This window comes from Marmota monax, unplaced genomic scaffold (assembly GCF_021218885.2).
Source record: "Marmota monax isolate L192 unplaced genomic scaffold, Marmota_monax_Labrador192_F-V1.1 WCK01_AAM20220418_F8-fsc00024, whole genome shotgun sequence".
Lineage (NCBI taxonomy): Eukaryota > Metazoa > Chordata > Mammalia > Rodentia > Sciuridae > Marmota > Marmota monax.
Window position 1 is genome coordinate 10,977,095 of NW_026695224.1, and position 27,391 is coordinate 11,004,485.

The 27,391-nt window shown below is 53.2% G+C and overlaps 1 protein-coding gene across 5 annotated transcripts; it reads left to right on the forward strand.

Annotated features, from left to right (window-relative positions):
* Positions 1-1,679: 1,679 nt before the first annotated feature.
* Positions 1,680-26,068, forward strand: Adgrg3 (adhesion G protein-coupled receptor G3). 5 transcript variants are annotated; one of them, XM_046434373.2, is made up of 13 exons: positions 1,680-2,838; positions 6,417-6,570; positions 15,376-15,514; positions 17,113-17,259; positions 17,937-18,071; positions 18,570-18,609; positions 18,736-18,836; positions 18,952-19,064; positions 20,118-20,240; positions 21,216-21,496; positions 21,665-21,758; positions 23,091-23,280; positions 25,026-26,068. In XM_046434373.2, exons 1-13 carry the CDS (start codon positions 2,787-2,789, stop codon positions 25,353-25,355), a joined length of 1,899 nt encoding a protein of 632 aa, XP_046290329.1. In that variant the 5' UTR covers positions 1,680-2,786; the 3' UTR covers positions 25,356-26,068. The 5 variants fall into 5 exon arrangements, with proteins under 5 accessions (XP_046290329.1, XP_046290331.1, XP_046290330.1 ...); XM_046434375.2 differs by having other exon boundaries at positions 1,703-2,838; positions 23,091-23,365; positions 25,026-25,278; XM_046434374.2 differs by lacking the exon at positions 20,118-20,240 and having other exon boundaries at positions 1,704-2,838.
* Positions 26,069-27,391: the final 1,323 nt, after the last annotated feature.

A 27,391-nucleotide genomic window follows, 5' to 3' on the forward strand; every position in this document is an offset into this window, starting at 1 on the left:
CGGGAGGACAAATGGCAGGTCGAGGTGGGGGTTAGGGGGTCCGTGGGGAACTGGAGGAGCTGAGGGGCTGTGAGTGACTGACCCCAGCTGGTCAGTGCTTGCAGGGACAAGGGCCCCTGTGGCCAGATCACTGCCTTTGAAGAGAAATCCAGATTGGGTTGCTAAATCTGTTGATTTTTAAATTTTGGCAAATCCAAAAATTCTCTGCCAGAGAGGTGACACGTGAGAGCTGACTTCGCAGGTCAGGGGTGCAGGTGGTCAGTGTTAGAGGCCAGTCTGAAGCAGTGGGCTACGGGAATGGGATGGGTGGGTCACGCACCCCACTCTGCCTTTAAACTGGGTTCTGCCAGATCTCCCCTCCCATCCTGTGACCCGGATTAGGAGGTCTCATAGGCTCCTGTCCCCCTTCAGGTCACCTTGGTCACCACTATTTGTGCTCAGGTATGCAGTCCCACTGTGGTGGGGGTCAGAGCCCCACCCCCGGTCCCCAACCCAGCCTTCTCCCTCCTCTTGTGGCCAACGCAAGGGGGAGCTTGGCAGGGGAGAGAGGCCCGGGGCTCTGCGGTGGGGCAGGATGGCACCAGGCCACCGTGGTGGCTGTGGTAGATAGGCAGGGCGTGGATATGGGATCTTTGGGGACCTGTGGGCACCTTGTATGTAGGAGCCCTTGTACTTCCCAGCTCCACTCCTTCAGGTGGCCTCTGCCCCCACCTTCGACCCCTCCCAAGGACACCCTCACCCCACCAGCGGCCTGCCTGGCAGCCCAGTGGACCAGAGCCAGCTCCTGTCCCGCAGGCCTCCCTGCCAGGGTGAGAGGGTCTCTGAGCCTCATCACTGGTCTAGGCTGGGGGTGGGGTGGGCGAGGCACCTCCTCCTCACCCCACCCCCAGGCAGAGCACGGCTCCCCTCAGCCCTCCTCTTTCTTGAACATAGTTCTGTGGCTGGCTCGGGTTTCTTGGGTCCGGTCCCATCTTCTGATAGGCTCTGTGATGCTCCTGGGGCCCTGAGGATTCTTCCTGGGCTGTGGAAGGGGACCACCAGGGGATCACCCTCCCCCAGGACATGACCAGGTGGGTGTCCCTGTGGCATGGGAACTGGATGGAATGGCCTGTGGGTGAATACTGGCCAGGTCTGACCAGAGGGCTTGAGGCCCTGCCCTCCTAGAGCCTTTGGGACAAGCTGGGGACAGGAGGTAGTGGAAGAAGTAGCCACAGTTGTGTTGGCCCTGAGATTTAGGGGACCCAGGGCTCTGTGAGTGGTTCCAGTGGCCCCCTGGCCCCCACAGGGTCTTTCCCAGAAGAGCTATAGTCCTGGGGGCTCCTCTGGTCCTGCCTGACCTCCTACCACCCTCCCCACACCCCTGGTCCCTCTCCCACGGGGCTGGTTGCCCTGGGTCCCCGGCTGCAGATCTCTGGGCCCTTCACAAGCCGGCACTTGTTGGTCCCCTGAGGGCCTGGGCTCAGGGTGGGGCTCTGCCGCGGCCCGGCACATCAGCACGGAGGCCTCCCCTTGCCCCTGCCTGTGTGGCGGGGTGAGGCTGGCAGGTCCGGCGGGTCCCAGCTTTCCTGCTTAGGAAGTTCTGGGGCCCAGGAACTCTGGGTTCTGAGCTGCTGCTCTGCCCTGGATTCCCACCTGCTGCCCACAGCCCATGAGTGACCCTGAATTCTGTCCCCACCCCTCCCCAGGCCCAGAGGACCCAGCAGAGACCTGTTCGGACGCCCTGTGGAAGGGAAGGCCTGGTAGCTCCCCAAGGTACGACACGGCTAGCCTCCGCCCCAGGGGTCTGGGGGTTGCTGGTGACAACACACGGGGGCCCTTTGCCTTTTGAATTCCGAGTGGCCGTGGGAACACACCAAAGGCCTGGCCTCACCTGTGGCTTCCTCAAGGCCACAGAGTTGGAGCCGGGGTGGCGTGTGTTTGCTGCCCCCACTTCCCGCTTGGGCCAGCAGCAACCAGTCTAGGGAGGATGACGATTAATTCACAGAACTGATTACCATCGAGTGACAGTGTGATAATGCCCCTCCCCCACCAGCAAGTCCCCATTGCCTCAGTCATGAGTTCCTCCCAAGCCCTGAGTGGCAGATAGCCCAGGCAGGGTCACCTGGCCAGGAAGTGGCTAGGACAGACGTCAGCCCAGGCCTGACCACCCTGGCAGGGCCCGTGCTCTTGCCCCACACCGTCCTGCCTCCCTGTCCTTCCTGTTATCCTGAGCAGGTCGGCGGGGCCACTCCTCTCTCCTCCCAGGCCCCCAGCAGCTGTGGGCTGGAGTCCGGCTTCGTTCAAAGTAGGGGGCAGCCCAGCATCTCGACCTCATCCCTAGAGCCAGGCCAGGTGCCTGGCTTGTCTCAGCAAATCCTGACCCCACCTAGGAGGCTACCTACTGCCACCAGCGCTTTGCGGAGGAGATGAGGTCCCCATTTGCAAGAGGAGGTGTCTGAGTGGAGCCCTGACCCGGGGCCGGCGCTCACCATTCCCAGGGTCTGCTCTGGTACAGAGTCCCCTGTTGCCACCGACTCTAGCCCCACTGGCAGGCCGTGGGAGCAGCCCCTGGGTGGGGCTCAGTCTGGGTCCCTCTGCAGGGGGTCTCAGGGCCTGTGACACTGGGAACACTGCCTAGTTCCCCATAGTCACGTTTCACAACTGATGGCGATGGCGCCACTGAGCAGGAAGGGTGAGAAAGAGGCCGTCACCGGAAGCGACAGTGGGGTGGGCAGTGGGGAGGCAGACCAGAGGGACAGAGCTGGGGACCAAAGGACCAGACAGCTGCAGGGCTCTGCCAGCCATCGATGGCGACACCTTGGGGCGTGGGGACCCTGCTCCTCCTGCTCCTGGCCTCAGGTGAGCGTTGGTGCCTCAGCCCCTGCTGCCAAGCCTGGGAGACCCTGTGTTGCAAGAGGGCCAGGGCAGGGAGGGGGAGAGCCGTGGGCTGGGCAGGCGGGAAGGGAAGGGGGGTCGGAGCATGTCCCCTGCGGAGCCCACCTCACAGCCTCGGGCCTCCTCCAGGCTTGTCCCTCTGGGTGGGTCCGGTGGTCCTGTGGTCATCCTGTGGTCGCAGGCCCCCTTTGTTCTCCACAGAGCCCTGCAGGTGGGGAAGATGGAGAGTGACCCCATCCCAGCTGGGCTCCCTCCCAGGCCTGCTCTGGGACAAGCTGTTCAGCTGGTCTCTGGACTCTGGGGAGGGGGTTGGGGGACACTCTGAATGCGGCCGTCCACCCACTCCTCATGGGCTCACTTTCCCTGTGTCCCAAGTGTCCCAAGGTCCTCAGCGACCCGAGCTGGACCCAGAGGCCTCCTGCCTCCGCCTCCTGCCCCTACACACAGAGGTGGGGTCGGGAGGTCTCCAGGGGCCTCTGGAGGCTGGGGCCCTGCCTTGCTGTCCTCCCTCCCAGGAAGCCCTCCTCCAGCCCCCCGCCCCGGCCTGCTCTGTGTGCCCCTCTTAGCTGCCAGTGTGGTTCAGGCAGAGGGGGCAGGAGGTGCCCGACCTCAGAGCTTGGGATCAGGGAGACAGACGTGCTGACCACTCACTGCAGCGGGAGCAAGCAGGGGCCCAGGCTCTGACCAGCCTCTCTGGGCTACAAAGCCCCCTCTTCTCTTCAAATGTTGGGAGACCCAGCAACGTGCAAATTCCTGTCTCTGCCTCAAAACAGTGCCCAGTGGCGCTGCCCCTCTGGTGGGCAGGGAGGGCCTGGCACAGTGCGGGCAGTTAAGCTAACTTAGTGGGAGATGGCTATCACCGGGCCTCACGAGTGTCCTAGGACCTGGGTCTTCGCCAAAGCCATACTTTGCTGTTGGGCCTTCGAGGCTCCTCTGGCGTGTCCCTGATGGTGGTGTGGGGTCTCTGGGCTTGGGGGAAAGGGCAGCCATTTGAATGACATAAGGAGCTCGGCAGGTTCAAGTCTAGAGGTGAGACTCTGTCCTTTGGGGATGTTTATGGGGCAGTCCCCATTTGCAACTCACTCATCCACTCATTGATTCACTCACTCATTCATTCACTCGGTCATTTACTCATTCATTCATTCGAGAAGCACCAACGGTGTCCTGCATAGATCCTGTGTTTGTGCCACTTGGTCCCTACTCCCATGGGGCTCACGGTCTAGCAGACAGACAGGGGTGCTTCACCCTGGGGTGAGTGCTGGGGACCCGCATGTGGAGGTTGAGGGTGAAGGCTGAGCAGGGGTAAAGGGCACATTTCCAAGGTGGGAGAGGAGGAGGGGGACAAACACCCGTAGTGGCTCCTCTGAGGAAAGCTCTCAGTACCCGAGTCTAAAGGCTAAGGGAGGAAGGTGTCCCCAAGGAAAAGTGAGGCTGGTGAGCAGGAGGGAGGGGCTGGAGGGCATGGGAGGGCCTCCCCTCTCACCTCTGCCCCCTCCCTGGGCCACACAGAGCAGCCTGGGGCAGGGTGGGTGGACCAGGCGGGGCGTCTGGAGGGGTGGGTGGCATCTCTCCACACTGAGGCTGTTTGGGGGATCTGCTTGTCTGGGCTAAGTGCTTCTGACATGGTAAAAACAATAATCACAAAAAGCTATTTAACAATGTTCTTTGAGCTGGGTTCTCACCAAGAGCTTCCGTAGGGACCTCCTGAAATGCACAGCCCCAGAGGGCAGCCGTGTCCCCCCACGCCCTGGGCCTCTCTGCTCCTGCACATTTGTGCGCCTGAGGCAGAAGGCAGGGCTGGGCAGGGCTGGGACAGTGAGGAAGGGCGGCTCCCTCCCAAGTCAGCTTCCACTCCCCCTCTTTCCCCTTCTCCTCCTCCCCACCCACCCTTTACTCCAGGGCAGAAAAGGATCCCACCCTGGGCGGCTCTCGGAGCACCTGCCTTTAATCTTCACATGCTAACCTAAGTGGGCAGTTCCTTTGTAAGCTAATGAAGACAACATCGTCACATATAGATCTGACTATTATAAAATCAACTGTAAGATGTTACTTTTTAACCCGTGGTTACTCCTTTCTGCCATGACAATTACCGCGGACTTCTCTTCCCCGTTTTTTTTATGACGCATAATAATGATACACAATGGTGGGATACATTGTTACATACTCATACATGCATGGTCATATGTCCTTACAAGATGGCCAGTATCATTCCCCTTACACTTTTTGTCTTAAAAATAAAAAAACAGGGGCTGGAGTTGTGGCTCAGTGGCAGAGCGCTTGCCTAGCACAATCCTCATCACCAACATAAAAGCAAATACATAAAATAAAGGTAGTCTGTCCATCTACTACTAAAATAATAATAATAACAACAACAATAACAATAATATTAAAACCCAACTAGTTTAAGTTGAAAGTACTACTGCATGTGATTTTTTAGTTTTTTAATTGTAACACCAGAGAAGGGTGTTTAAATGATCCCCCTGCCCACCTCACCAGACCTGGCTCTGGAAACTGCTCCAGGTGGGCTGGTCTGAAAGATGAAGATGCCCAGAGCCCAGACTCCCTTCCTGCCCCAGTGTGTGAAGCAAATGGCAAAGCAGTCCTTGGAAAGATACCAGCAAGTATTTGCGTGCCCAGCAAATACACAGAGAGTTGCTCCGACTCCTTCCTAAAACTAGAATGAGACTCTCAAGTTCACCTTTTGGATGGGCAAGAATTTGAAGTTGGGTAAAAGCTGGTTTTATGAACATGTGACCAGATAGCCACTTTTGCCCACTTTTGGTGGGAGTACTTATAACTGCAGCTTTTTTGAAGGAAAATTCAATAGTTCTTAACAAGGTTGGCTTATTTATTCATTGGAGATTGAACCCAGGTGCTTGCACCTGCTAAGCATGTATTCTACATCTGGCTTGTTTTTGGTTTTATTGTTTTGTTTTGTTTTTGCCATGCTGGGGTTCTTTCTACCACCGAGTTACACACCCAGCCCCCACGTATTTAGCAATGCTTAAAAACACATACATTTTGATCTAGCACTTCCTATGATAGGAATGTTTTTATGAATTCTCAGCACAAGCTGACAAAGATGCACACTTGAGAATTGTCATGGCAACATTGTTCCAACTTGTAAAAATAGAAGAGGAAAGAAAAGCCCCAAACCAAAAACCTAAATACCATCAATAGGGGACGAGGTGAAAAATTGTCTTGCTATCCATATGATGGAATAGTATGCAACTATATAAAGACTGAGATGAAAAGCTCTTCAAGATATATCACCAAGTGATCCTATTAGTGTAAATTCGTGTAAGTGATCTGTCCATCTGCCTGTCTATCTTTCCCGCATCTACACTGACTAGTCCTGTGAGGTGGCAGGGGTGTCTCCTTTCACTTTGGAAAGGGAGGGTCAGGGTGGGCGGAGTCCAGCCAGATGCACCGTCGCTGTGGAGGAGGAGGCTGGGCTCCAGGCCCCATCACAGACTCTTGAGTCCCTCCTGGCCCCGGTGCCCCGCCCACCCTGCCATTCACTCTCCACATCCCTCCCTTAGGCGAGGGGGCAGGCCCTGAAGAGCCCCGCAACTTCTGCCTGGGGCTGGACATCCAGGACCAGTACGACCCCTTCTACTTGAACCGCACCGGGGAGTGCTTTGCCAGGTGCCTGCAGCTGGGGAATGTCTCCTGCAACCCTGAAAAGCTGGAGAGGTGAGGCCTGGGGGCGGGGCTGCTCGGTGGGGGAGGGGAAATACTAGGAGGATGCGACCGCCTGTCTCCAAAGGTGCGGCTCCACCTTCCCCTCCGCCTTGTTTTTAACACCCGCATCCCCCTGTCGCAGCCCCCACCCCTGGCGATTCCTCTCTGCCTCTGCTAGTTGGGGGTCCTCCTGACCTAAGGGATGCAGAAATGAATGGGTCTCTGTCCTTGGCAGTCGTAGAGGGACGGACATGAACATGAACCCCACTGATGGTGACTCCAGTGTGTGACCGAAGGGTGGACAGGTGCCAGGTAGTCCAAAGGAGGAAAGTCTGTCTGCCTTTGTAGAAAGGGCAAGGGAGGAGGGTTCTGAAGAGTACATAGGAGTTTTATGGTTGAACCCAGGCAGTGGCGGGTGATCAGACTTTCAGAGTATTTGGGAAAGACGACAGGATTTTGAGCTGCCAAGCATAAAGTTCTGGGGATGGAGGCCACGATGCCAAGAGGGACAGGCAGGGGAATAAGATTGGAAATAAAAGCAAGGAAGCCGGTCTGACCTGGGGAAGCAGGCAGGTGCCAACTGTCAAGCCCCCAAAGAGTGTGGACGACTTTGCACTTGAGAAACCGTGACTAGGGCTGGGGGGCGGCTCGGTGGTAGAGCGCTTGCCTAGCGTGTGCGAGGCCTGGGGTGGACACCAGCAAAGGCTGAACCGAGACTGAGACCCACGCCTGTGCAGGACAGGTGGCCCCGGGAGACGAGCAAGGTGAGATCGCAGAAAGGAGCGAGAGTGAGCTGGGGGAGCGGAGAGGGAGGGCCTCAGAACGCACCTTCAAGAGCCCTCTCCCCAGATACCCCTGCCTCTCTCCACCCATCGCCCCTCCGAATACCCCCAGAAGGGCCTGGCGTCCAGCTGGGGCTCAACAATTACTCCTTGAAGGAATGAATGAAAATTTGGTGCTCTCAGGCTCGCTGTTGGGACAGCAGCCTGATGGAACTACATTCTTTTGGTGGCCTGAAAAAACGGTCCCATCCCCACCCGCAGCTGCTTCTGTAGCTTCAGAAGGACGTGAGGGAGGGGCCTCGTGTGGCCCAGGCTGGACTGAGACCACCAGAGCTCAAAAGTGGCACTGGCCTTTGGACGGGTTAGCTCTCAGTTTCCCCAGCTGTAAAATGGGACTAAAATAACACCTCCCCCTTAGAACGATTGTGAGGGCTGAATATATAACCCAGACATGTCAACTGTCCCCATGTCCCTGTCAGCCCTGTCATTTTAATGCTGATCCAAAGCCTTTGCTGCGGGGCTCTCCTGCCTTCTTCAGGGGGTTATCATGGAGCTTAGAGGATTAGCTAATGCGGGTAAGAACTATGAGTGAAGAGTAAGAACTCAACAGATGTTAGTGTTATTTATGTTGATGATATTTCTCATCATAAAATATATCTTCATCACAAAATATTTGGAAAATAGGTGCGGAAAGGAACATGAAAAAAATTCCCTTAATCTTACCATCCAGGGACAGCTATCATTTTAACTTTGCAATATTTCTTTTTAGCTTCTTATGTCACACACAACTCACCACTCATTTATCCAGTCTTCCTTGTGGATGGCCGACATGAAGAGCGTTCTATGAGCATTCCTGATGGTGTATGTTGTTGAATGCATGTGTTTCTGTAAGGTATTTTCCTAGGCAGGGTGGGTCAGAGGGTAAACGTATGACCCACTCACTAAATTTAGTAGAAACTGCAAAGCAGTTATCCAAAATGGTTGAGCCAAATTTCACTCCTACCAGCAGCTTATGATAGTTCCAGATGCTTTGCAGCCTTGTCAATACTTGGTATGGTCTGCTTTCTCACTTGAGCCATGTGGCAGGTTCCGAGTGTAACTCATAATAATTGACAGCTCCTTGATGACGTTCAAGGTCCCCACCTGTCACGTGCTCACTTGGCATCTAGATATCCTCTTGGCGGAGCGCCCCTTTTAAGCCTCTTGCTCATTGTTCTATGAAGTTGTTTAAATTATTCTTTTTGATTTTGGGGGATTCTTCACATGTTCTTGATACTTGTCTTTACAAATACACGCATGGGAATCATAGTCTTCCTCCTTGTGGGTTACCTCTTTCTCTCGGTGCTGTCTTGACTAAGCCCAGAAGTTCTTCATTTTGTTATAGGGCGGGTTGTCAAGTTTTTGCTGTCTTGTTTACGAAATTCTCACCCATCCCTAGCCCATGAAGAGGCCCTCCTATTCTTCTAAAAGCTGTATGGAATATCTTTCCCATTTATGTCTACAGTCCCCTACAGGAAAATAACAGACTGCGGAAGCTCTGCTCGGCTTCATAGAGGGTTTTGGTTTCACTGGCAGCACTCAGACGGTGCAGCTTCAGAACTATGAAAATTACCTCAAGGACATATTATCTGTGTATTTAAGGCTCTTTGGGAGCCTGGGTCGTTTTCTGTTTTGTTTTTGTTTGAACACTGGGGATTTAACCCAAGGGCACTAAACCACCGAGCCACATCCCAAGCTCTTTTTTATATTTTATTTTGAGACAGGGTCTTGCTAAGTTGCTTAGAGCCTTGCTGAGTCTGGCTTCGAACTTGCGATCCTGGTGCCTCAGCCTCTCAAGCCACTGGGAGTGAACATTTTTTGGAACGTGTTATTTCTCTTGGGCCAATAGTAAGAGAATTGGGCAGGTGCTCTGTCACAGATGGGCATGTGGCTTGTTTTAGTAAGCACTGCCATAGTTTCTGTGGTGGGTGTTATCAACTTACACTCCTTCCAGTCACGTGTGAGAGCTCCAGCTACGCACATCCTTGCGATGCTTGGTATTATCCATCTTCTAAATTCTAGCCCCTGCCGAGTACATACTTGTGTATCATTTGCTTCTATTAATTTTGATAGATTAATTGGGATATATATCCCACACCATCTACACAGGTGAATGATTGCTAGTGCATTTGCACAGAGTGTGGACTCGTCACCACAGTTGCTTACAACACCTCCCCACTGTCCACCCAGGTACCCTTGTATCTCTTTGCCATAAAGTCCAGCCCCCGTTCCTAGCCACGGTCAACCACTGATCTATTTCCTGTCTGATATTTGCCTTTTCTGTGCATTTTATCTCAAGAGATCCATACAACAGGTGGTCTTTTGGGTTTAGCTACTTTCTCTTGGCATGCATTGAGTTCCAATCATATTTCTAGCATATTCTAATATACATATCATATAGCTCTATGACATTGAGTGTATTCATTCACCAATTGATGGGCACTTGGATCGACTTCAGTTCTGGGTTATTTTGAATAACGTTGCCATGAACGTTGGAACTCAATTCTTTGTGGATATGGTTTCCCTTGCGGGGTGGGGTAGACACTAAGGAATGGAATTGCTGGGCTACGCGGTTAAGCGTGTTTTGTGTCATGAAAGACTGACAAGCTGTTTCTCAAAGTGGCTGCCTCCTTTGCATTCCCTTTAAGAATATAAGAAGGCTCTGATTGTATTACACACTTGAATTCCCCCCAGTGTATTCAGGGGTAGCCATTCCAGTGCACGTGCTGTGATGTTGTGCTGTGGTTTTAATTTGCATTCATAAATGCGGAATGAAGCTGAGCTGCTCTTCATGAGCTTATGAGTCCTTTGTAGATTCTCTCTGGTGAAAGGAGTATTTAAATTTTCCCCCTTTTTATTGATTCGCCTTCTTACTATTAACAATCTCATTATTATTAATAAGTCCTTTATCAGATGTATGATTCGCAAATATTTTTCTACCAGTGTCTTATTCATTTTCTTAACGCTGTCTGTTGCAGATCAAAAGCGTTTTTTGATGAAACCCAATTTAAATTTGCATATGTGTGTTTAATATCATATCAAAGAAATATTCACCTAGCCCAAGGTTACATAGATTTTTCTCCTGAGTTTTCCTCTGCAAGGGTCTGATTTTAGCTCTTATAATTGGGTTATCCATTTGGAATTATTTTTTGTGCACAATGTGAGACAAATGCCTAACTTTATGTTGTGATCATTATTACTGTAATTACCATTTTTGCATTTGGATAGCCAGTTCTTTCATCAAAGAACTGGATGAAAGACAAAGGGTAGTCTGTCCTTTGTCCATTGAATTGCTTTTGAGAGGCATTTCATGGAAGGCTAAATAGAAGGTTCTGGTACATCTTCCAATTGAGTTAGTAAACCACATCCCTGGAAGAACTGATAGGGGTTACTGCCACCATCCAAGACCTGAAAGAAGCAGGGATGTGACATTGCCCTGCTCAACTCCCCATCGGTCAGGTGGCCTTCAAGAAGGACCAAGGGGCAAGGATGAACTTCTTCAGGGGGTCAGCCACCTGCAGCTGCCCGTGAGTGTGCCAGCTCCAGCACATAAACCCAGCCCCTGGCAATGGGCATACAGCAAACACATGCCTAATGCTTTTTCTCCATACCAATCTTCAGTAAACAGTTTACTTTAATCTTGCAGCACCAACTGTATACTGCCACAGTGATTACTTGGGCTCTCCCAGTTCTCCTGCTCTCTGTCAAGAGTTCACAGAGACCTTCTTCATCTTGACGTTCTGCAAGCTCCTCTCTGCGCTCCCCCTGGTGTGCTGAGTAGATCTGATGAGGCGCGTTTGCGTGTTGGGTTCTTCCCCACATTCGGCCCGTTTTACCAAAATAAGTAGAGTGAAGGCCAAAGCCTCCTCTTTTACCTTGAGGGGATCTGTTCACATTCACTGAGTTGATGGGACCCTGACTTCATTCCTAGGTATCTGCCTAAAAGGAAGGAAAACATGTCCATAGAGACTGGAATTCAGATGTCCGTGGGGACATTATTCATAAGAACCACCGTGACAATCTTTAATGTGCCTCAGGAAGACATCCAGGATAGGAGAGAAACCCCACAAGAGTGCAAGGCCTAGAAGTTTCTGGACATTTGGAGGTCTGGAGAATGTGAGGAGAGCCCTTCAAAGTAAAAGACACATTTTTGAATTTCATAGCACTTATTTTGAAAAAACAGGCACAATGTGAAAAAAAATACATTTGAAGTAAACCAGGGGAAATCCAAGTAGCTGTATTCATATCAAAGAAGGTGATACTTCAATGAGTGCCAATGTTATGATTAATAATTTAAACAGGGGGCTGGGGATGTGGCTCAAGCGGTAGCGCGCTCGCCTGGCATGCGTGCGGCCCAGGTTCGATCCTCAGCACCACATACAAAACAAAAGATGTTGTGTCTGTTGAAAAATAAATATTGAAATATAAATATAAATAAATATTTAAAAAAAAAAAAAAATAAAAAAAAAATAATTTAAACAGATTGGGTATGGTGGTGCACGCCAGTAATCCCAGAGGCTTATAAAGCTGAGGCAGGAGGATCACGAGTTCAAAGCCAGCCTCAGCTACTTAGTGAGGCCCTAAGCAACTTAGTGAGACCCTGTCTCTAGATAAAACATAAAAAGGGCTGGGGATGTGGCTCAGTGGGTAAACACCCCTGGATTCAATCCCCAGTATGAAAATAATTATAATAATAATAATATTTAATCATACATCTATGCTTTAAACTTTTAAATATGTATCCCATTTCACAACTAAAATAATATTTTAAAGTGGGCTGATGTTGTGATTTAGGATCTTTAAAATGGAGAGCACTCTTCAATAATTAGGAGGGACATGAGATAGAAATAAATATTTTATACTTATGGATCCTGGAGAGTTTGTGGCACATCTGGAGACCGTGCATGTGTGTGCACGTGCACACACACACACACACACACACACTCTTCAGGAAGTGCAGCCAGGGAGAGAAAGAGAGACAGAGAGAGACATCCATGTGTTAAAGATTTCCTTGGGGTCCGAGGCATTATTCAAGCATTTCTGCAGGGGAGTTATTGGTGGGGTTAAAGGAAATAGGCGTGAATTCTAGTAGGTCATGCAGGACTGGGATGTGGTCATTGTGCACGTCTGCATGGTTCATTTGGGGGATGTGGGTCACTGGCGCCAGTCAAGTGTGATGTTTCTGGCTGTCCCAGAGGGAAGTGGTCACTAAGAGACAGTTGTACAAGGTGGATAACTGGATTGAGCACATGGACGAACTGGAGGAGCTGGAGAGCAGGAAACTGTGTCAAGGGCGAGGCCTGCTTCTGCTAAGAGAAAGTCCAGTGGATATTCAAAATGTATATTTAGGCTGGGCACAGGGGACACACCTGTAATATCAGGCTCGGGGGCTGAGGCAGGAGGATCTCAAGTCCAAAGCCAGCTTCAGTAAATTAGCAAGGCTCTAAGCAACTTAGCCAGACCCTGTCTCAAAATGAAAACTGAAAAGGGCTGGGGATGTGGCTCAGTGGTTAGGTGCCCCTGGGTTAAAAAAAAAAAAAAAAAAGATATGCTGAGGCCACATAAAATTATAAGAATTCCTACACCTGAGAATCAGATCAGAAAATTGTCCTCAGGAGTGAATTGGGTTGTTTTGCAAAGCAAAGGAATTATGTTTAAGTGCATGAATTTAATACGTGTGTGTTGTGTGTGTATATATATATATATAAACATATTTATGTATAAATATAAACACATATATTCATACATGTATATGTATATATATGCATATATAATTGAATACATGTGAATATATATAGTGAATTGAATATATATGTATATGATTCAGTGTTTTATTTGGCAACAAAATTACAATACTTCTACAATTTGTTATTTTATTTGATTGCAATAAAAGTCACCATACTTCTTTGTCTAGATATTTTAAAGGTAAATGAAAGCTAGGGTCAATTGGTGTAGCTCAATCAGTGGGTTTGGACCATCTGTCTGGCTGGCTGCTTTTCTCATGCCTTTTCCACCAAAGCATGTGTGCATATATTTGCATGGTTTGCTATTTCTATTGCACAATATATTTTCTGTAGTCTCTGGGTTTTTTTTTTTTTTTTTTTTTTTTTGTCTTCATAACAGCAACTGTTCAAGAATGATGGCAAAATAAAAGGCTCCCTTTTTTCCTCCATGGTTACTCCTTTCCAGAACTTTCATCTGGTCATATCTCCACTCCTCCCCGTTATGTCCCATGACTACCTCAGCCTTCCCCTGCTCAGAATTTCTAGAACAGGCTGGCAGGAGCTCTGGAGACTCCATGCCTAGGAAAAGGATCCTGGTGCACGGTAAGATTTCAGCACCACGGAGAGCGCCACTGGGTGGCCTTGACAAAATGAATGCCAGTTAATTCCTGTTTTAATGGTTCCAACACCAGCTCTGTTCCCAGGCGGTTCCCATGCAGCTCAGTTCTCAAAAACCAAGCTTCTCTCTGTTGAGTTAGTACTCAAGCAGTGTGCTGATGTGCCTGGGGGAGATTTTAAGTATAGAAGGTCAATAAGCACCCGTGAAAAGATGCTCAACATCTACTGGTCATTAGAGAAGTGAAAATCAAAACTCTGGGACACCATGAGCCTTTTATTTAGGCCATGAGAATGGCAAAAATTAAAAATAAAATGAAACCAAAATGAAAGGTTTTAAGCGTTGGCAAGGATGTGGGGAAACTGGGACCCTCATATGTTGCTAGGCAACTACAAAATGGCGCAACTGTTGTGGAAAATGGTTTGACAACTTCTCCAGAGGTTAGATGTAGAATTACCATGTCCCCTAGCAATTCTATTCCTGTGTAAGGATTGAAAACAAATCTTTAGGCAAAAGTTTGCACATGGATTTTCGTAATTTTGCCACTGGCCAAAAAGTGGGAAAGATCCAAAGGTCCATCAATGGGTAACTGCCGGGTTTCTGTTCTCGTGACTAAAAGGCTCAGGGGTCACTCTAGTTAAACTGGGCTAACTGGGCTGCACGAAATAACCACACAAGAGACACAAATACCTTTTTCTTTGGGGTCGCTGTGACGGCTCCTCTGACCTTAAGGGTCCGCAGAAAGAGAGAGAGAGAGAGAGAGAGAGAGCATGCACTGACCCCTTTTATTGAGGAGAAGCTATTCAAATGAGACAAGGGATCAGGTTTCAGGGGGCTGAGTCTATCTTCATGATGTCTACTGTCAGCAGGTTGACTGACACCTGGGTAGGCCACACCCAAGGGCACAGTAAGAGGAGGGGACACACACAAGGCCCTTCCATGGAAGATTCTATCCTAAACAGGGCAAGGGGTTCTATTACAAAGGAACAGGTGAGCATAGCTTCACCCATGGGGCTGTAGCAAGACACACCCATTTCTGTGACTGAGCGCCTCAGCACCCAGCTGGGGAGTGTACTGTAAGGTTGGCCTCCCACAGGTAACCAAAATATGGTACATCCATACAAGGAAATGATATTTATTCATAAAAAGGAATAAGATAATGATGATGATTCTACATGCATTAACCTTGATAACACCACACGAAGAAGCCAGATGCCAAAGACCACCTCCTGTACGGTTCTGTTTGCCTGAACAATTCAGAATTGGCAGACTCATAGAGGCCGGAAGGCAAATTTAATGGTTGCCACGGGCTGAGGAGGGAGAGTGACTGCTTAATGGATATGGGACTTCCTTTTGAGATAATAAAGTGTTCCGGAACTAGATAGTGGGGACAGTCCCACAACGTTTTGAATGTACTTATTTCTACTGAATTGCACACTTTAAGATGGCAAATTCTGTTATTTTTTTTATCACAGAAAAGATAAACACATAAAATACTTGGAGGGACCCCTAGCTGGAATCCCTCAGGACTGACCTGGTTATTCCCAAGCCACCCGTCTTCCCCCGCAGTGACCCCAGCATCTTTGGTGTTCTGGGTCAGATGAGCGGGTGACTCAGCCTGCAGGCTCCTACTTCCCCCAACCCTGGCCCTTTGCAGATACTGGCTACACTACGAGTTCTACCTGGTGGAGAAGAATTTGGAGGACAGAGTGGATATGCCTTTTGTGAAGGCTTTGGTCCAGAACTTCAGCACCGACACCTCGGAAGATCTGCTTTTCTCTCTGAAACCCTCTCAGGTGAAGAGCTCTCCCGAGCCCCTTGGCTGGCCTTGACCCTGTTGTCCTGGGGCATACAGTTAAAGATTCTGAGAGAGCCATGTCCAGTGCCATGTGCCTGTGAGAGCCTCACCCTCCCGGGTTCCATTCAGTACAACTTTCCTGCCTTGTGAACGGGTGCTAGTGAGTTAACTAGTGAGTTACCTGGATGAGTGGACCTGGTACTAGACAGTCTAGGGCGGTGGGAGGAGACCTCTGGGACATCACTGAATTGAGAGTCCAGAGAACAGTGTCTGGTACTGGCCTTCCCACTTCTGCCCTGGATGTCCCCAGAAGTCCCTCTCCCTCTCTGGGCCCCAGAATCCTCATCGGTAGGATGAATTCTCAAGCTCCTCCAAGTCTAAAATCCCCGTGAGCTCTGCTGCCCAGGGAACACATTTAAAACCAGGGAGGATACACTTGGCAGCAGAAGGGCTAAATGGGCAAGGGGGTGTGTCTTCGTCCACATTGGTTCAGATTCAAATTCCAGCTCAGGGGGCTGGGGCTGGGGCTCAGTGGTAGAGCGCTTGCCTAGTACGTGTGAGGTTCTGGGTTCAATTCTCAGCACCATATGAAAATAAATAAATTAATAAAGTAAAGGGCCATCAACAAATAAAAAAAATATTTTAAAAAATTCCAGCTCTGCCCCTTACCAGCCATTAAGATTATGAGGAAATGACTTTACTGAGCCTCAGTTTCCCTATCGGTAAAATGATGAAGGAGCTGCCACTCTGTATGCGATTGGAGGAGCGAGCCCACCCTGGTAAAGTTGGAGCTCCCAGGCCAGCAGCCTGCCTAGGGGACGGATTTGATGGTGAGGAACCAGGCAGCTGGGCAGGCTGGTTATCCCTGAGGGAATTTTAGTTCTTTCTGGAGAAAGGGGAAGACAGAGAACGAGAAAATGGGGGCCTTTCGTTCCAACTCTTAGCTCCTCTATTCCAATCCACCTGGGATGCTGCTGAGGCAGGGACCAGCGGGGAGCAGGCTGCAGTCCCCCGGGAGCCAGGGAGATCAGGGAACGAACCCAGTGGGCTTTGTGATCACCACTGGGGCTTATTCTAATGTTCTGAGCATCCTTCGTTTTTAAACAATTTGAGGTTGGGCAGGAAGGATTTCATTCAGTGAATGTGTGTGTCCTGCACCTCTGCCCTTGTCTCCCTTGCTGACCTTCCTTCCTGATGGCCTGATTCTTTCCACTTATTCCTGAGTCGGAAGCCAGACACGGTCACCATGGAGCCATGTGGAAGCACGGGGCTGTTAGGTCCCGGCCCACGGCTCTCAACTGCTGGCCTTCCCCCTCCTTGCAAACTGAGGCCGCCCAGGGGTCTTCTCTCAGGAGCTACCTTCAGCCTGGCAGGTGGCCACGGTGGCAGGTGGTTGTTTTCTATTCTAGGGACACTGGGGCTACACAGGTGTCATTGACTGTGAGGAACAGAGCCTGGCCTAAGCCCAGTGTCCTGCCCCTCGGGGGGGGGATGGTCTGTAAGTGCTGCCCCTCTGCCCAGCTTGCCTCAGTCTCCCTTCCAACTGGAGCAATGGTGGACCTGCATGGGGGCTGGAGTGCCGACCTGTGATTGCAGATTCCGAGGCAGGTGATGATGGGCGAGGACAAGCCCCCTGACAGAGTCCGACTTCCCAGGAGCTTTTTCGCCTCCCTGCCGGGCAGCAGGTCTGCAGTCCGGTTGGCCATATCTGTTCTGGACATCGGTGCTGGAGACCTCTTCAAGGTGAGGATTCAGGTTCAATGCTGGGTTCTCCGTGGTCCTGTGCACCATCCTGGGCCTGGCTGGAGACCTTGGGGTTTGGGGGAGGGAGGTACCAAGCCCTGTGAGTGTCCCCAGAGCAGCCAGGTCATCCAGAGCCATTTCTAGGGGGCATGGACTGCAGCCTCCACCGCCCCATAATCAGCAACCCTTGGCTTGCATATGAGACGCCAGCGCGCTCATGTGCCCTTGCACAAACACATGCGTCCTTTTCTATTTCTGTACACACACAATTGCACCACTCATGTGTGACCACAGTCAGTGAACAGGTGAGCTCTCACTCTTGCAAATGGGAACCCAGTGGGTGTACCCAGAGGCGTGTGGCTACTTCTGTACAGATGTGGGGTCTCCTGGGTGTGGATGCTCAGCCACCTGAAGACACCCACTGCCCCTGGTTTCTCGGCTGATCTTAGCCCTGTGAGCCCCTGGGTAACAGGACAGAGGAGCTGGGGCCCACAGCAGAGGGCTCTCGGGTACAAGGCTTTGTGATCAGCTGGTCTGGAGCACAGGCCTCGGACTTTGCCCCCCAGGCAAGGGCCCCAGGTCCTGGAGGATCCTGGATCTCCAGCCAGGAGGGGTTGGGGCAGTCCCTGCTGCAGCCTGGCCTCCCCCTCCCCCTCCCCACCCCCTCCCCTTCCCAGGGCCCCCAGCTTCGCCTGGAAGATGGCAGCAGTGTGTTGAACAACCACATGGTGGGCTTGAGTGTGGGTCGCACCCCTGTCACCAGGCTGCCAGAGCCTCTGGAGATCACCTTCTCCCACCAACGTCAGCCCCCGGTGAGTGCCTACCTGGGGCCTGGAGTCACTATCAGGCAGTAAGGCGGGTGGGCACACACAGACACCGGGGCTCTGTGCAGACACACGTGGGACCTTGTGCCCTCTGTCATTCCCATCAGCCCAAGAGAAGCCATTAGGGACATACACACAATTGTGCCAGAGACACCTCACAGAGACACCCTCTGTGCTCACAGCGGGGCACGTGAGGGCCAGGCCAGCCTCCTGCATGCCCACAGCTTCCCACGCCCGCCCACCGCGCTCCCTAAAGGCACAGGTGCAGATGCACAGACCCTCCGCCCACAGCCCCAGGCCATCTTTGTGTCCCTCGCTTATGGGTCCAGGCACACCCAAGGTGCAGGCCACTTTCCTGTGCAACCCACGGGGCGGCTTTCCCCCGATGCACCCCAGGTTAGGCCTGGGGACGGTGTCCTCTCCCCCCCTTCCTCCACCCCGCCCTAGCCTCTTTCCTCTCTCCTGACTTCCACCCTCTGGCTTCAGAACGCGACCCTCACCTGTGTGTTCTGGGATGTGAATAAAGGTAAGGCCTGGAGGACCCTCTCTGGGGTGAGAGAGAGGGAGACTGTGGGCTCCCACGGGGGTGAGGCAAGTCCCACCCTCAGGGGCCCCCCTTCCCTTCCTCTGGTCCCCCTCTCCTCCCCTCCAGGGCCTGCTGGGGACTGGGACTCCAAGGGCTGCTCCACCGAGCTCGGAGCTGAGGGGACTGTCTGCCACTGTGACCACCTGACCTTCTTCGCCTTGCTGTTGGTAAAGCCCACTCCACTGTGACCCCCATAGTCCCGCCCCAGGGAGGGGCTTCCTGACAGGGCCAGGGCTTTGGGGGAGCATGGACCTGCTCTTATGTCGTCCTTGTCATCCACAGAGGCCCGTCTTGGACCGTGCCACCGCGCAGGTCCTTACTCACATCTCCCAGGCAGGCTGTGGAGTCTCCATGATCTTCCTGGCCTTCACCATTGTCCTCTATCTTACCCTGAGGTGGGTGGCCCCAGCCCAGCCCACACCTCCGGGGGGCAGGGTAGAGTCCTCACTGCTCCTCAGTCTCCTTGCCCACGAAGCAGGGTGGAGGTTGAAGTGTGTCAAGTGGCAGCAACTCAGATTGGCTTAACAAACCATGATAAGGCAGATGAGGTTCACATGTGGGGGCTTCAGGCAGAGTTAGATCCAGAGGCTCAAAAAAGGTCCCCAGTCTTGGTCTTTTGTAAAAACATATTTTATTTTGAAATAATTATAGACTAACTGGAAATTGGAAAAATAGCACAGAGTCCATAGTTCCTCCCCACAACGTTCCCCCATGGTGACGTCTTATGAAACTGTAGAGTATCTGAGCCAGGAAGGTGACGGTGGGTCACAGATCTCCTCCCACTTTAATCATCTTAAACACACACGGGTACGCGGGCAGGAGCGGCAGGACCTGTTCAGGCGTTATTCAGCTGCCAGGACGGGGTCAGGAGAGCAGTAACCCAGCCCGGGGCCTGTGTGACTCCAGGCCCTGCCGAGGTCACCTGCCCATGGAACTGGCCATTCACGTCGTCTACCCTGTGCCTACACCAGAGCCGTCTCACTGGTCCAACCTGGACCCTGTGCCCATGGGGTCACTGTGGTCAGGGGCTGGAGGGCGCTCGCTGGCCAGGCCAGGCTTCATGCCTGCTCCTGAGTTGGAGTGGACAGGACCAGCCACCAGCTCCCTCACCCGCCATGGATGAGTGCGCGGAAGGGAAGGGTGTTCTTAGGGACACCTGGGGCTGTCTCCAGAAGGGGGCAGGGGCACAGGAAAAGCACAGAGAGTGAGAGCACGGCGACTTGGCTCTCCTGGCAGCTCGGGGGCAGCCTCTGGGTCTCCTGTCTGCCCTTCTCAAAGCCTTTGCCTCCATCCCACGTGGCCCTAGGCTGCAGCCCCCGAGAGCCCCACTCATTCCATCACAGGCCACCCCCCATGTGGCACCCACCCCACCCCTCCAAGCTCTGCTCCATGACACCATCCCCATCCCAACGGGCCGAGTGTGACTTTCTACCTGGTTGTGTTGCCAGAGCCTGTGAGCTGGGCTTGGAATACCAGGAAGAATGTCACCAAGATGGGGCCTGGCAACTTAGGAGAGGTGGACATTTATCCCTCATGCCCCCTCCAGGAAGCCCCACACTCCCATTCCTCAGGCAAGAGCCCTTTTGGGGGGCGGGGGGTATCGGGGATTAAACTGGGGGGGCACTAACCACTGAGCCACACCCCCAGCCCTATTTTGTATTTTATTTAGAGACAGGGTCTCACTGAGTTGCTTAGTACCCTGCTTTTTGCTGAGGCTGGCTTTGAACTTGCGATCCTCCTGTCTCAGCCTCCGGAGCCCCTGGGATTACAGGTGTGGGCCACGGCTCCCAGTGTCAAGAGCCCTTTTGGATCTAATTTGCTAGGAATTCAGAGGGAGGTCTCCATAGTGGGGGGGAGGCGAGCCCTGCAAAGAAGCACTGAGCAGGGAGGCTGGGGCCAGGCTCCGTGACTCTGTGAAAGTCCCTGTCCCTCTATGAGCCTCTCTTCCTACTACCCCTGTTCACCCACATGCCCATCTACTCACCCAACAATGAACCCTGGGCCCCTTTTGGCCCTGTGCCAGGACTAAGTCTATGGTGCAGGGAGGGGAGAGGAGAACGTTTCACTGTGTTGCTGGAAACGTCCCATCAGCCTGGGCTCAGGTCAGGAGAGTGTGGAGACAGCTCCCCAGAAGGAACTGGGGGGGGGAGCTTGGGAGGAGAACAGGAGTCGGAGAACCACAGGGGGTGTTGCTGAGGAGCAGGGAAGGGCTTTGAGAACAGAGCTGGGCATGGCCGAGTATGGGAGGCGCAGGAAAGCAAATTGCGTTCAGGGGACGGCAAGTTATGCAGCTGGTTGAAGCCCAGAGTCATGGGATGAGGCTGGCAGACTCCAGAACCCAGGGTGCCCTGTGGGCCACAGCAGGGCTCCTGAACTTGAACCTGAGGGTACTCACCTCTGGCTGCTGGCAGAGATGGACACGGGAGCTGACCACGAGGCTGAGAGCCCAGGGCTGTCGGGGTGGAACCTAGATGGTAGGGTGGACAGGCCTGGGTGACCCGTGGGAGCGGCAGCCCCCAGGGCCTCACTGGTCCTTCTGGCCCCAGGTTCTCCCTGCAGAGATTCAAGTCCGAAGATGCCCCCAAGATCCACGTGGCCCTGAGTAGTAGCTTGTTCCTCCTGAATCTGGCCTTCCTGGTCAGCGTGGGCAGCGGCTCGGCGGGGTCCCGTGCTGCATGCTGGATCCGGGGAGCCATCTTCCACTACTTCCTGCTCTGCACCTTCACCTGGATGGGCCTGGAAGCCTTCCACCTCTACCTCCTCGTCATCAAGGTCTTCAACACCTACTTCGGCCATTACTACCTGAAGCTGAGCCTGGTGGGCTGGGGTAGGTGCTGCATGGAAGGGGACAGGGGACCGCGGTCCTGGGGGAGAGAGAGGGGGGCAGCCTTGGGGAGAGGGAAGGGTGTTCCCGCTCCCCCAGGACTGGAGGGGATTTGGAGGAGGACATGCCAAGGGAGCCCGGAAACGCCACACCTCCTGCTCTTGTGCCCAGGCCTGCCTGCCCTCATGGTCATTGGCACCGGCAGTGCCAACAGCTATGGCCTTTACACCATCCGCGACCAGGAGAACCGCACCTCTCTGGAGCTGTGAGTGGTGGCTGTCGGGAGACGGGGTGATAAGGAGCCTCTAGCGTCACGTATTAATGCTCTAGGGAGGTGGGGGAGGGGATCCTAGGAAATCAGACGGAGAATGTCAAGCCTAGAAGGATCCTCAGGTCCAGCTGGCTCGTGGCACAGGGGAAAACTGAAATCTGCAGAAAGGAAGTGAAATGGGAGAGGGGGCTTCCTCAGGAAGGGAGACGGAGACCTGGGCCAGGAGGCAGGATGTCCCCCTCTGCCCCAGGCCACCACCAGCCACCATGGTGACACCCTTCCCATGCCTGGTTCTCAGCCTGGTGAGTGCAGGGCATGCTAGACTTCAGCCCCTGCCTGACCCTCATCCAGGTGCCCTCATGCAGGGCATGACCTGCCTAACCTTTCCCAGCATCCCTGGGCCCAGTCAGCCTCTGCCCCCAACTGCTGTGAGTGTGACCCTGGGAAAACCTGTCCTCATTGGGACCCCAGTCTCTTCTTCTGTACCCCGGAGCAGCTGATGGACATACCCTTCAGGCCTTTAGCCCTGTGGTGCAGGGAGCAGTGGTGGAACTGGCTGAGCCTCCGGACTTCTACCCAGGGATCTCCAAGGAAGCCCTGGCTTCTTGCTCTGTGCTGGGAGGGGTTGGGGCAGCCTTGGGCCTGTCCACAGGGCCCCATATGCAGGGTCCTCAGAAGCCCAATAAGTCATATAAGTGCACATGGTGGCCACGGGGCTCTGCAGTGGAGGGGGAGTCCCCTGTCCATCTAAGGGGCTGCCAATCATTATCCTCCAGGGAGGGCGTCCGCAGGGCAGCCTGTGAGTGGTTTTACAGGAGAAGCAAAATTCTGGGTATTAATACCCAACTGGCTACAAATTCATATTTTTTACAACATGACGTGGAGCAGGCGGAACAGGCCTTTGGAGTTGGTCTGGCCCTTTTGCACCATTATCTAAAGAGACACCAAGCTGAGCTGGGCCCTGTGGCCTGTAATCCCAGCGACTCGGGAGGCTGAGGCAGGAAGATCACAAGGTCAAGGCCAGCCACAGCAACCTAGTGAGGCCCTAAGCAACTTAAGGAGAAAAAAATTAGAAAGGGCCGGGGATGTGGCTCAGTGGTGAAGCACCCCTGGTTTAATCCCCGGTACCAAAACAATAAATAAATAAAATAAAGAGATGCAAGGGGGAGCCCGTGGAGGCCCGTACCCAGTGGGAGAGCGGGGTGTGGAAGGTGGAGGTGGGGGGAGGTGTCTTCCAGGTCACAGAAGGTCAGCAGGGGCAGGAGTCCTGGGGCTGGCTGGCCAGGCTCACCTCCCCCAGTCCCAGTGGCCATCCACTTCCTCCAGGTGCTGGTTCCAGAAAGAGCCTGCCCTCTACGCCACCGTCCACGGTTACTTCCTCATCACCTTCCTCTTTGGTGCCGTGGTGCTGGCCCTGGTGGCCTGGAAGATCTTCACCCTGAGCAGTGTCACAGCCGGCAAGGAGCAGGGGCAGAGCTGGAAGGCCGTCCTCACCATCCTGGGCCTCTCAAGCCTGGTGGGTGTGACCTGGGGGCTGGCTGTCCTCACGCCCCTGGGTCTGTCCACCATCTATATCTTCGCCCTCTTCAACTCCCTGCAAGGTGAGCTTCCTGGGCCGCTGTCCTGTCTGCACCCGGAGGTGCTGGGAGTCGGGGACAGGATGGTTTGTGAAACAGGATTGCTCTCTGGCTTTAAATATCCAGGGCTCTCTTACAATCAGAGCATCAAGGGTGGCTGACTTCATGGGACCTGCTACCAGGATCAGGAAAGCCACCCAAATCAAAGCAGAGGCTGTCCCCATCTTTTCTCCGGAGGCTGGTGTTGTTGGTCACTTAGCATTTGTGGAAACTCCTTCATTCTTCTCTCTGCTTGCCTGTTACTACCCATGGCCCCAAATGGCTGTCCCACATGGCCCACCTCGACCCTATATGACCTTCGAAGACAGGTGACCATCTCTGGACCAATCAACTGTGAAAGGAGGGCAAGGTCATGTGATTTGGTGTCCATATGACAGGGCAGGTCACATAGAGTCTCTAAGGAGGAGGGAAGAAAGTGATTGCTATGTGTACTACGGGCCCTGGTGGGGTCCTCCCTCTGAGACCCCCTGCCAAGGAAGAGAAGCCCAGGCGATGGATTACACTTTCTTTCCCACACCTGATCTCTTTGCTCCTCGGTTTCCAATTATTCATGCACACAGCTCAAAGGGACATCATGCCTGACCGTGAGGGACACAGGCAAGAAGGGTGGGATAAGACTCACCCTTTCCAGGGGAGCCACTAGGAACCAGTCATCCCAGATGCAATGGGTGCAAACCTGAGAGACCAGGGCTGGCTCCCGGTGCCCCATGAGACCATGTGGCATGGCGGTTGGGTCCAGGCCCACCTGGATTCAATCCCAGTTTCACTCACCTCTCAGGCAAGTCATTCAATGCCTCTGATACTCATTCATCTCTAAAGTCAGGACAGTCTCAGCACTTTCTTGCCGGATTTCATGTTGAATAACTATGATCTTGTCCGTGTGAGACAATAGATCTTCAATATGTGGGAACTGTAGTAACAGCAATAGCAATGATTACTTTAAAACCATCTGAGGATAGACTCAGTTGAAGAATCGTTGAGTCTGTCTCTGGAAAATTCTAGAGGTTAAGAGTTAGGGAGAGATACATCTTGAAATTATAAATTGTGCCATTATTCTTGCAGAAGTTAAGCCTGCATGCCTCACTCTACTGAGTTCAATTTCAACTGAGTCTGAGTTATTTGGGATTTCTATCTTCCTCCCAAACACTTCAGGCATTTTAATTGCCATTGAATCCTCTAAATTCTATTATTGCTGTGTAGTATTTTTGTTACAAGTTTTTTTAAAACACAAAGCCTTTGTTTCTCATTCAATTTCCTACACCCCACACCTTCCTTCTTCTTGCTGAAGTGCATCCTGTAGTAATCCTTTAGAGAAGGATGGTAGGAGATCCCACTGCAGTAGGTTTGTGTGTCTGACAATTCTTCTTATCTTGCTCTTTCTTTTCTGTGACCGATGTCTGAGGTTTTTTGTTTGTTTGTTTTGTTTTGTTCATTTCAAGATCCTTGTTTTTTCATTTCCAAGATTTCTGTTTGGTTCTTTTTCAGGAGTAGGTTTCATTTTTGCCTGATATTTTCATGAGTCCTTGAAGGTTTACAATGGAGCCCTTCTGCCCTGGGCAGCCACCAGCCCAGGCTGGCCTGTCCCCTGCAGCCCAGGCTCACCAAGTCTCTCTCCCTATAACAGGTGTCTTCATCTTCTGCTGGTTTGCCATCCTCTACCTCCCGGGTCAGATCTCCACGCCTTCTTCCTCGGGGGGCACTGGCCGGCTGGACCAGGCCCCCTCTGTGTCCCATGAGTAGGTGGCCACGGCCCTGCGCCCAGACTCACCTCCCATCTGCTGTGTGCCCTCAGCAGCTGCTGCGGATGCAAGGGCCTCGGTTGCTTCCTCTTTACGGCGCAGCAGAAGAGGAAACGGGTTGGATCCTGTGGCCTCAAAGGTCCCATCCAGATATGTCCACAGATCCTAGAGTCCCCGGATGCAGATGTGCAAGGGATTTAGGCCTACAGTCCTGAGACCACCCCCGCCCCCAAGAGCAAAGAGCACACCTTCACCGCCGGCCCGGCCTCCCTAGTGAGCACCCGCTGGCCTCTGTCCACCTCTGGTGTCGCTGGGTCCTGATCCCAGAGAGTGGGTCGTGGCAGGGCAGCATGTGGAACGAGCCCCGGCCTCCCTGCTCCTCCCTGTGTGACTGCCCCCCCCCTCTCTGCTTTGGTCCTGGCGAGGGGCATTCAGGAGGTCATTGTCCCCTGGGATACTGGGGGAGTCGTGGACTGGAGGTTTGTTTTAGGGGTGGGCCCAGCCTAGCCTGTCCTGGGCCCATCCTCGAGGAGCAGACCCCACCATGCAGGGAACTGCCAGCCCTCCAGGCCCCCCAGGGGCATTGAACCTCAGAGGCCACTTAGTGTGTGTGTCAACCGGGAGCCCTCCCTCCCCCTTCGTGACTGCCTGGTGGGTGGGCCAGTCGACCTCAGATCTGCTGTCACTGTGGGGCGGGGGTCATGGGTCCAGGCTCCCCACAGCTATTCATTCAGTGTGTGGGACTCAGGAGAGAGGGGGAGAGGGATCGTGGGGCAGAGGTGGGCATTTCTGAGAGTCTGAGCTCCTAAGGGCAGGGACCAGAACAGCTTGGCTCCTCCATCAGCCCAGCTGAGCACAGGGCTGGGCCCGTGTTGAGCCAAATATCGGCACCAATAAGATTTCAATAAATCTTTGTTGGCTGAACAAATGGGTGTATTTGCAGGGCTCTGAGCCGGGGGCGCTTCAGGCCAGACTTGGGTTGGGTAAGTCACTTCCTGTAGCTCGTTCTCCATTTCCTAGCCATGGGCTGGTCTCAGCAGGAAGCCCAGGTGGCAGAGTAACCGAGGAAGAGGGACTCACGGGACGGGCTGATACACACAGAGAACAGAGGCAGAGGTGGCCCTGGAGAGACAGCAGCCCCCGGCCTCCGGCAGCCAGGAGAGCACCAGGCTCACCCTTACTCTCCCCTCTGGCCCTGCCCAGCCTCCAGCTGGGCTCCTGCAGGTGGGGAGTCATTGTCATTGTCATGACCAGATGCTCACAGCAGCCCCCAAGCTGTGGGCTCTGACCCCCTCCCCCACCAGCAGCCGGTGTCCACCCGAGGGGCCTCCTCGCTTCTTGTCCAACCCAGCAAACAGACAGACCACCAAAGACAGGAAGGTGGATCACTTGATGCAAGTCACCCTGTTCCTGGAAAGGAAATCCTGGGGCATGGACATTGGGTCAGTTGAACCACAGTGTGTTTTTGAGGACACATTTGGGGCTTATCTTCAGGGATGTGTTTCTCATGGTGAAGGCTCGTAACCTGAGTGTCCTGGGAAAGAGCCGTTCTGAGTATTTCCACCCAGGGCTTAAATTCTTCCTCTGCTGTGTGACCCTGGCATGTCACCTCGCCTCTCTGAGCCTTAGCATAAAATGGGGGTCATCAAGTCCCTACCTCAACCCTGAGGAGCAAAGTAAAGTTCCCAGGAGCAACTGGCTCCCTCCTCCCGAGTCCCGCCTTTGACTTAAAGAAAGATCAGTCAGAGGCCCAGGGAAGGCCTGTGACCCGCCCAGCTAAGCCCCTCCACAGGCGAGGCCCAAGCCAGGGCTGGCCTCTCTGGGTTGCTGACCCTTCGCCAGGACGTTCCCTGGGTTCCAGAACTGTCACCTTGCCCCACCCTGAGCTTCAAGGGGAACCTTGAGCAGCCGAAACCTCAGGCGAGCTGCTGGGGTGGGGACCAACCAAACCACACCCCGGGGCAGCTGGCTTCCTGGTACAGGCCCCTTCCTCCTGGCCTGCAACGCAGGGGGCGCAGTGGCTCCCCCCAGGATGGGCAGGGGACGATGACCTGAGACAGTGCCTCCAAGGACTGCCAGCGCCGGTCCCTCTGGCCCAGCAGGAGCGTGGGTCTGAGCACCTCCTGCCCGTGGTCATGGTGGGCCACAGGGAGGGTCCCTCCACCCGGCTTGTCGCCTAGTTCTGTATTCTGCCCGAGTTTCCTCATTCCCAATATATTTTTTCATTATCATATAACAAACATGCAGAAAA

What these genes read in the sequence shown, in the direction of transcription:
- Adgrg3 (XM_046434373.2), top strand. Translation starts at nt 2,787, where the DNA reads ATGGCGACACCTTGGGGCGTGGGGACCCTGCTCCTCCTGCTCCTGGCC. An exon ending in GTCCTCTATCTTACCCTGAG is followed by an intron (nt 19,065 to 20,117) that starts GTGGGTGGCCCC and finishes TTGTGTTGCCAG; the next exon opens with AGCCTGTGAGCTGGGCTTGG. An exon ending in TCCTGGGCCTCTCAAGCCTG is followed by an intron (nt 23,281 to 25,025) that starts GTGGGTGTGACC and finishes TCCCTATAACAG; the next exon opens with GTGTCTTCATCTTCTGCTGG.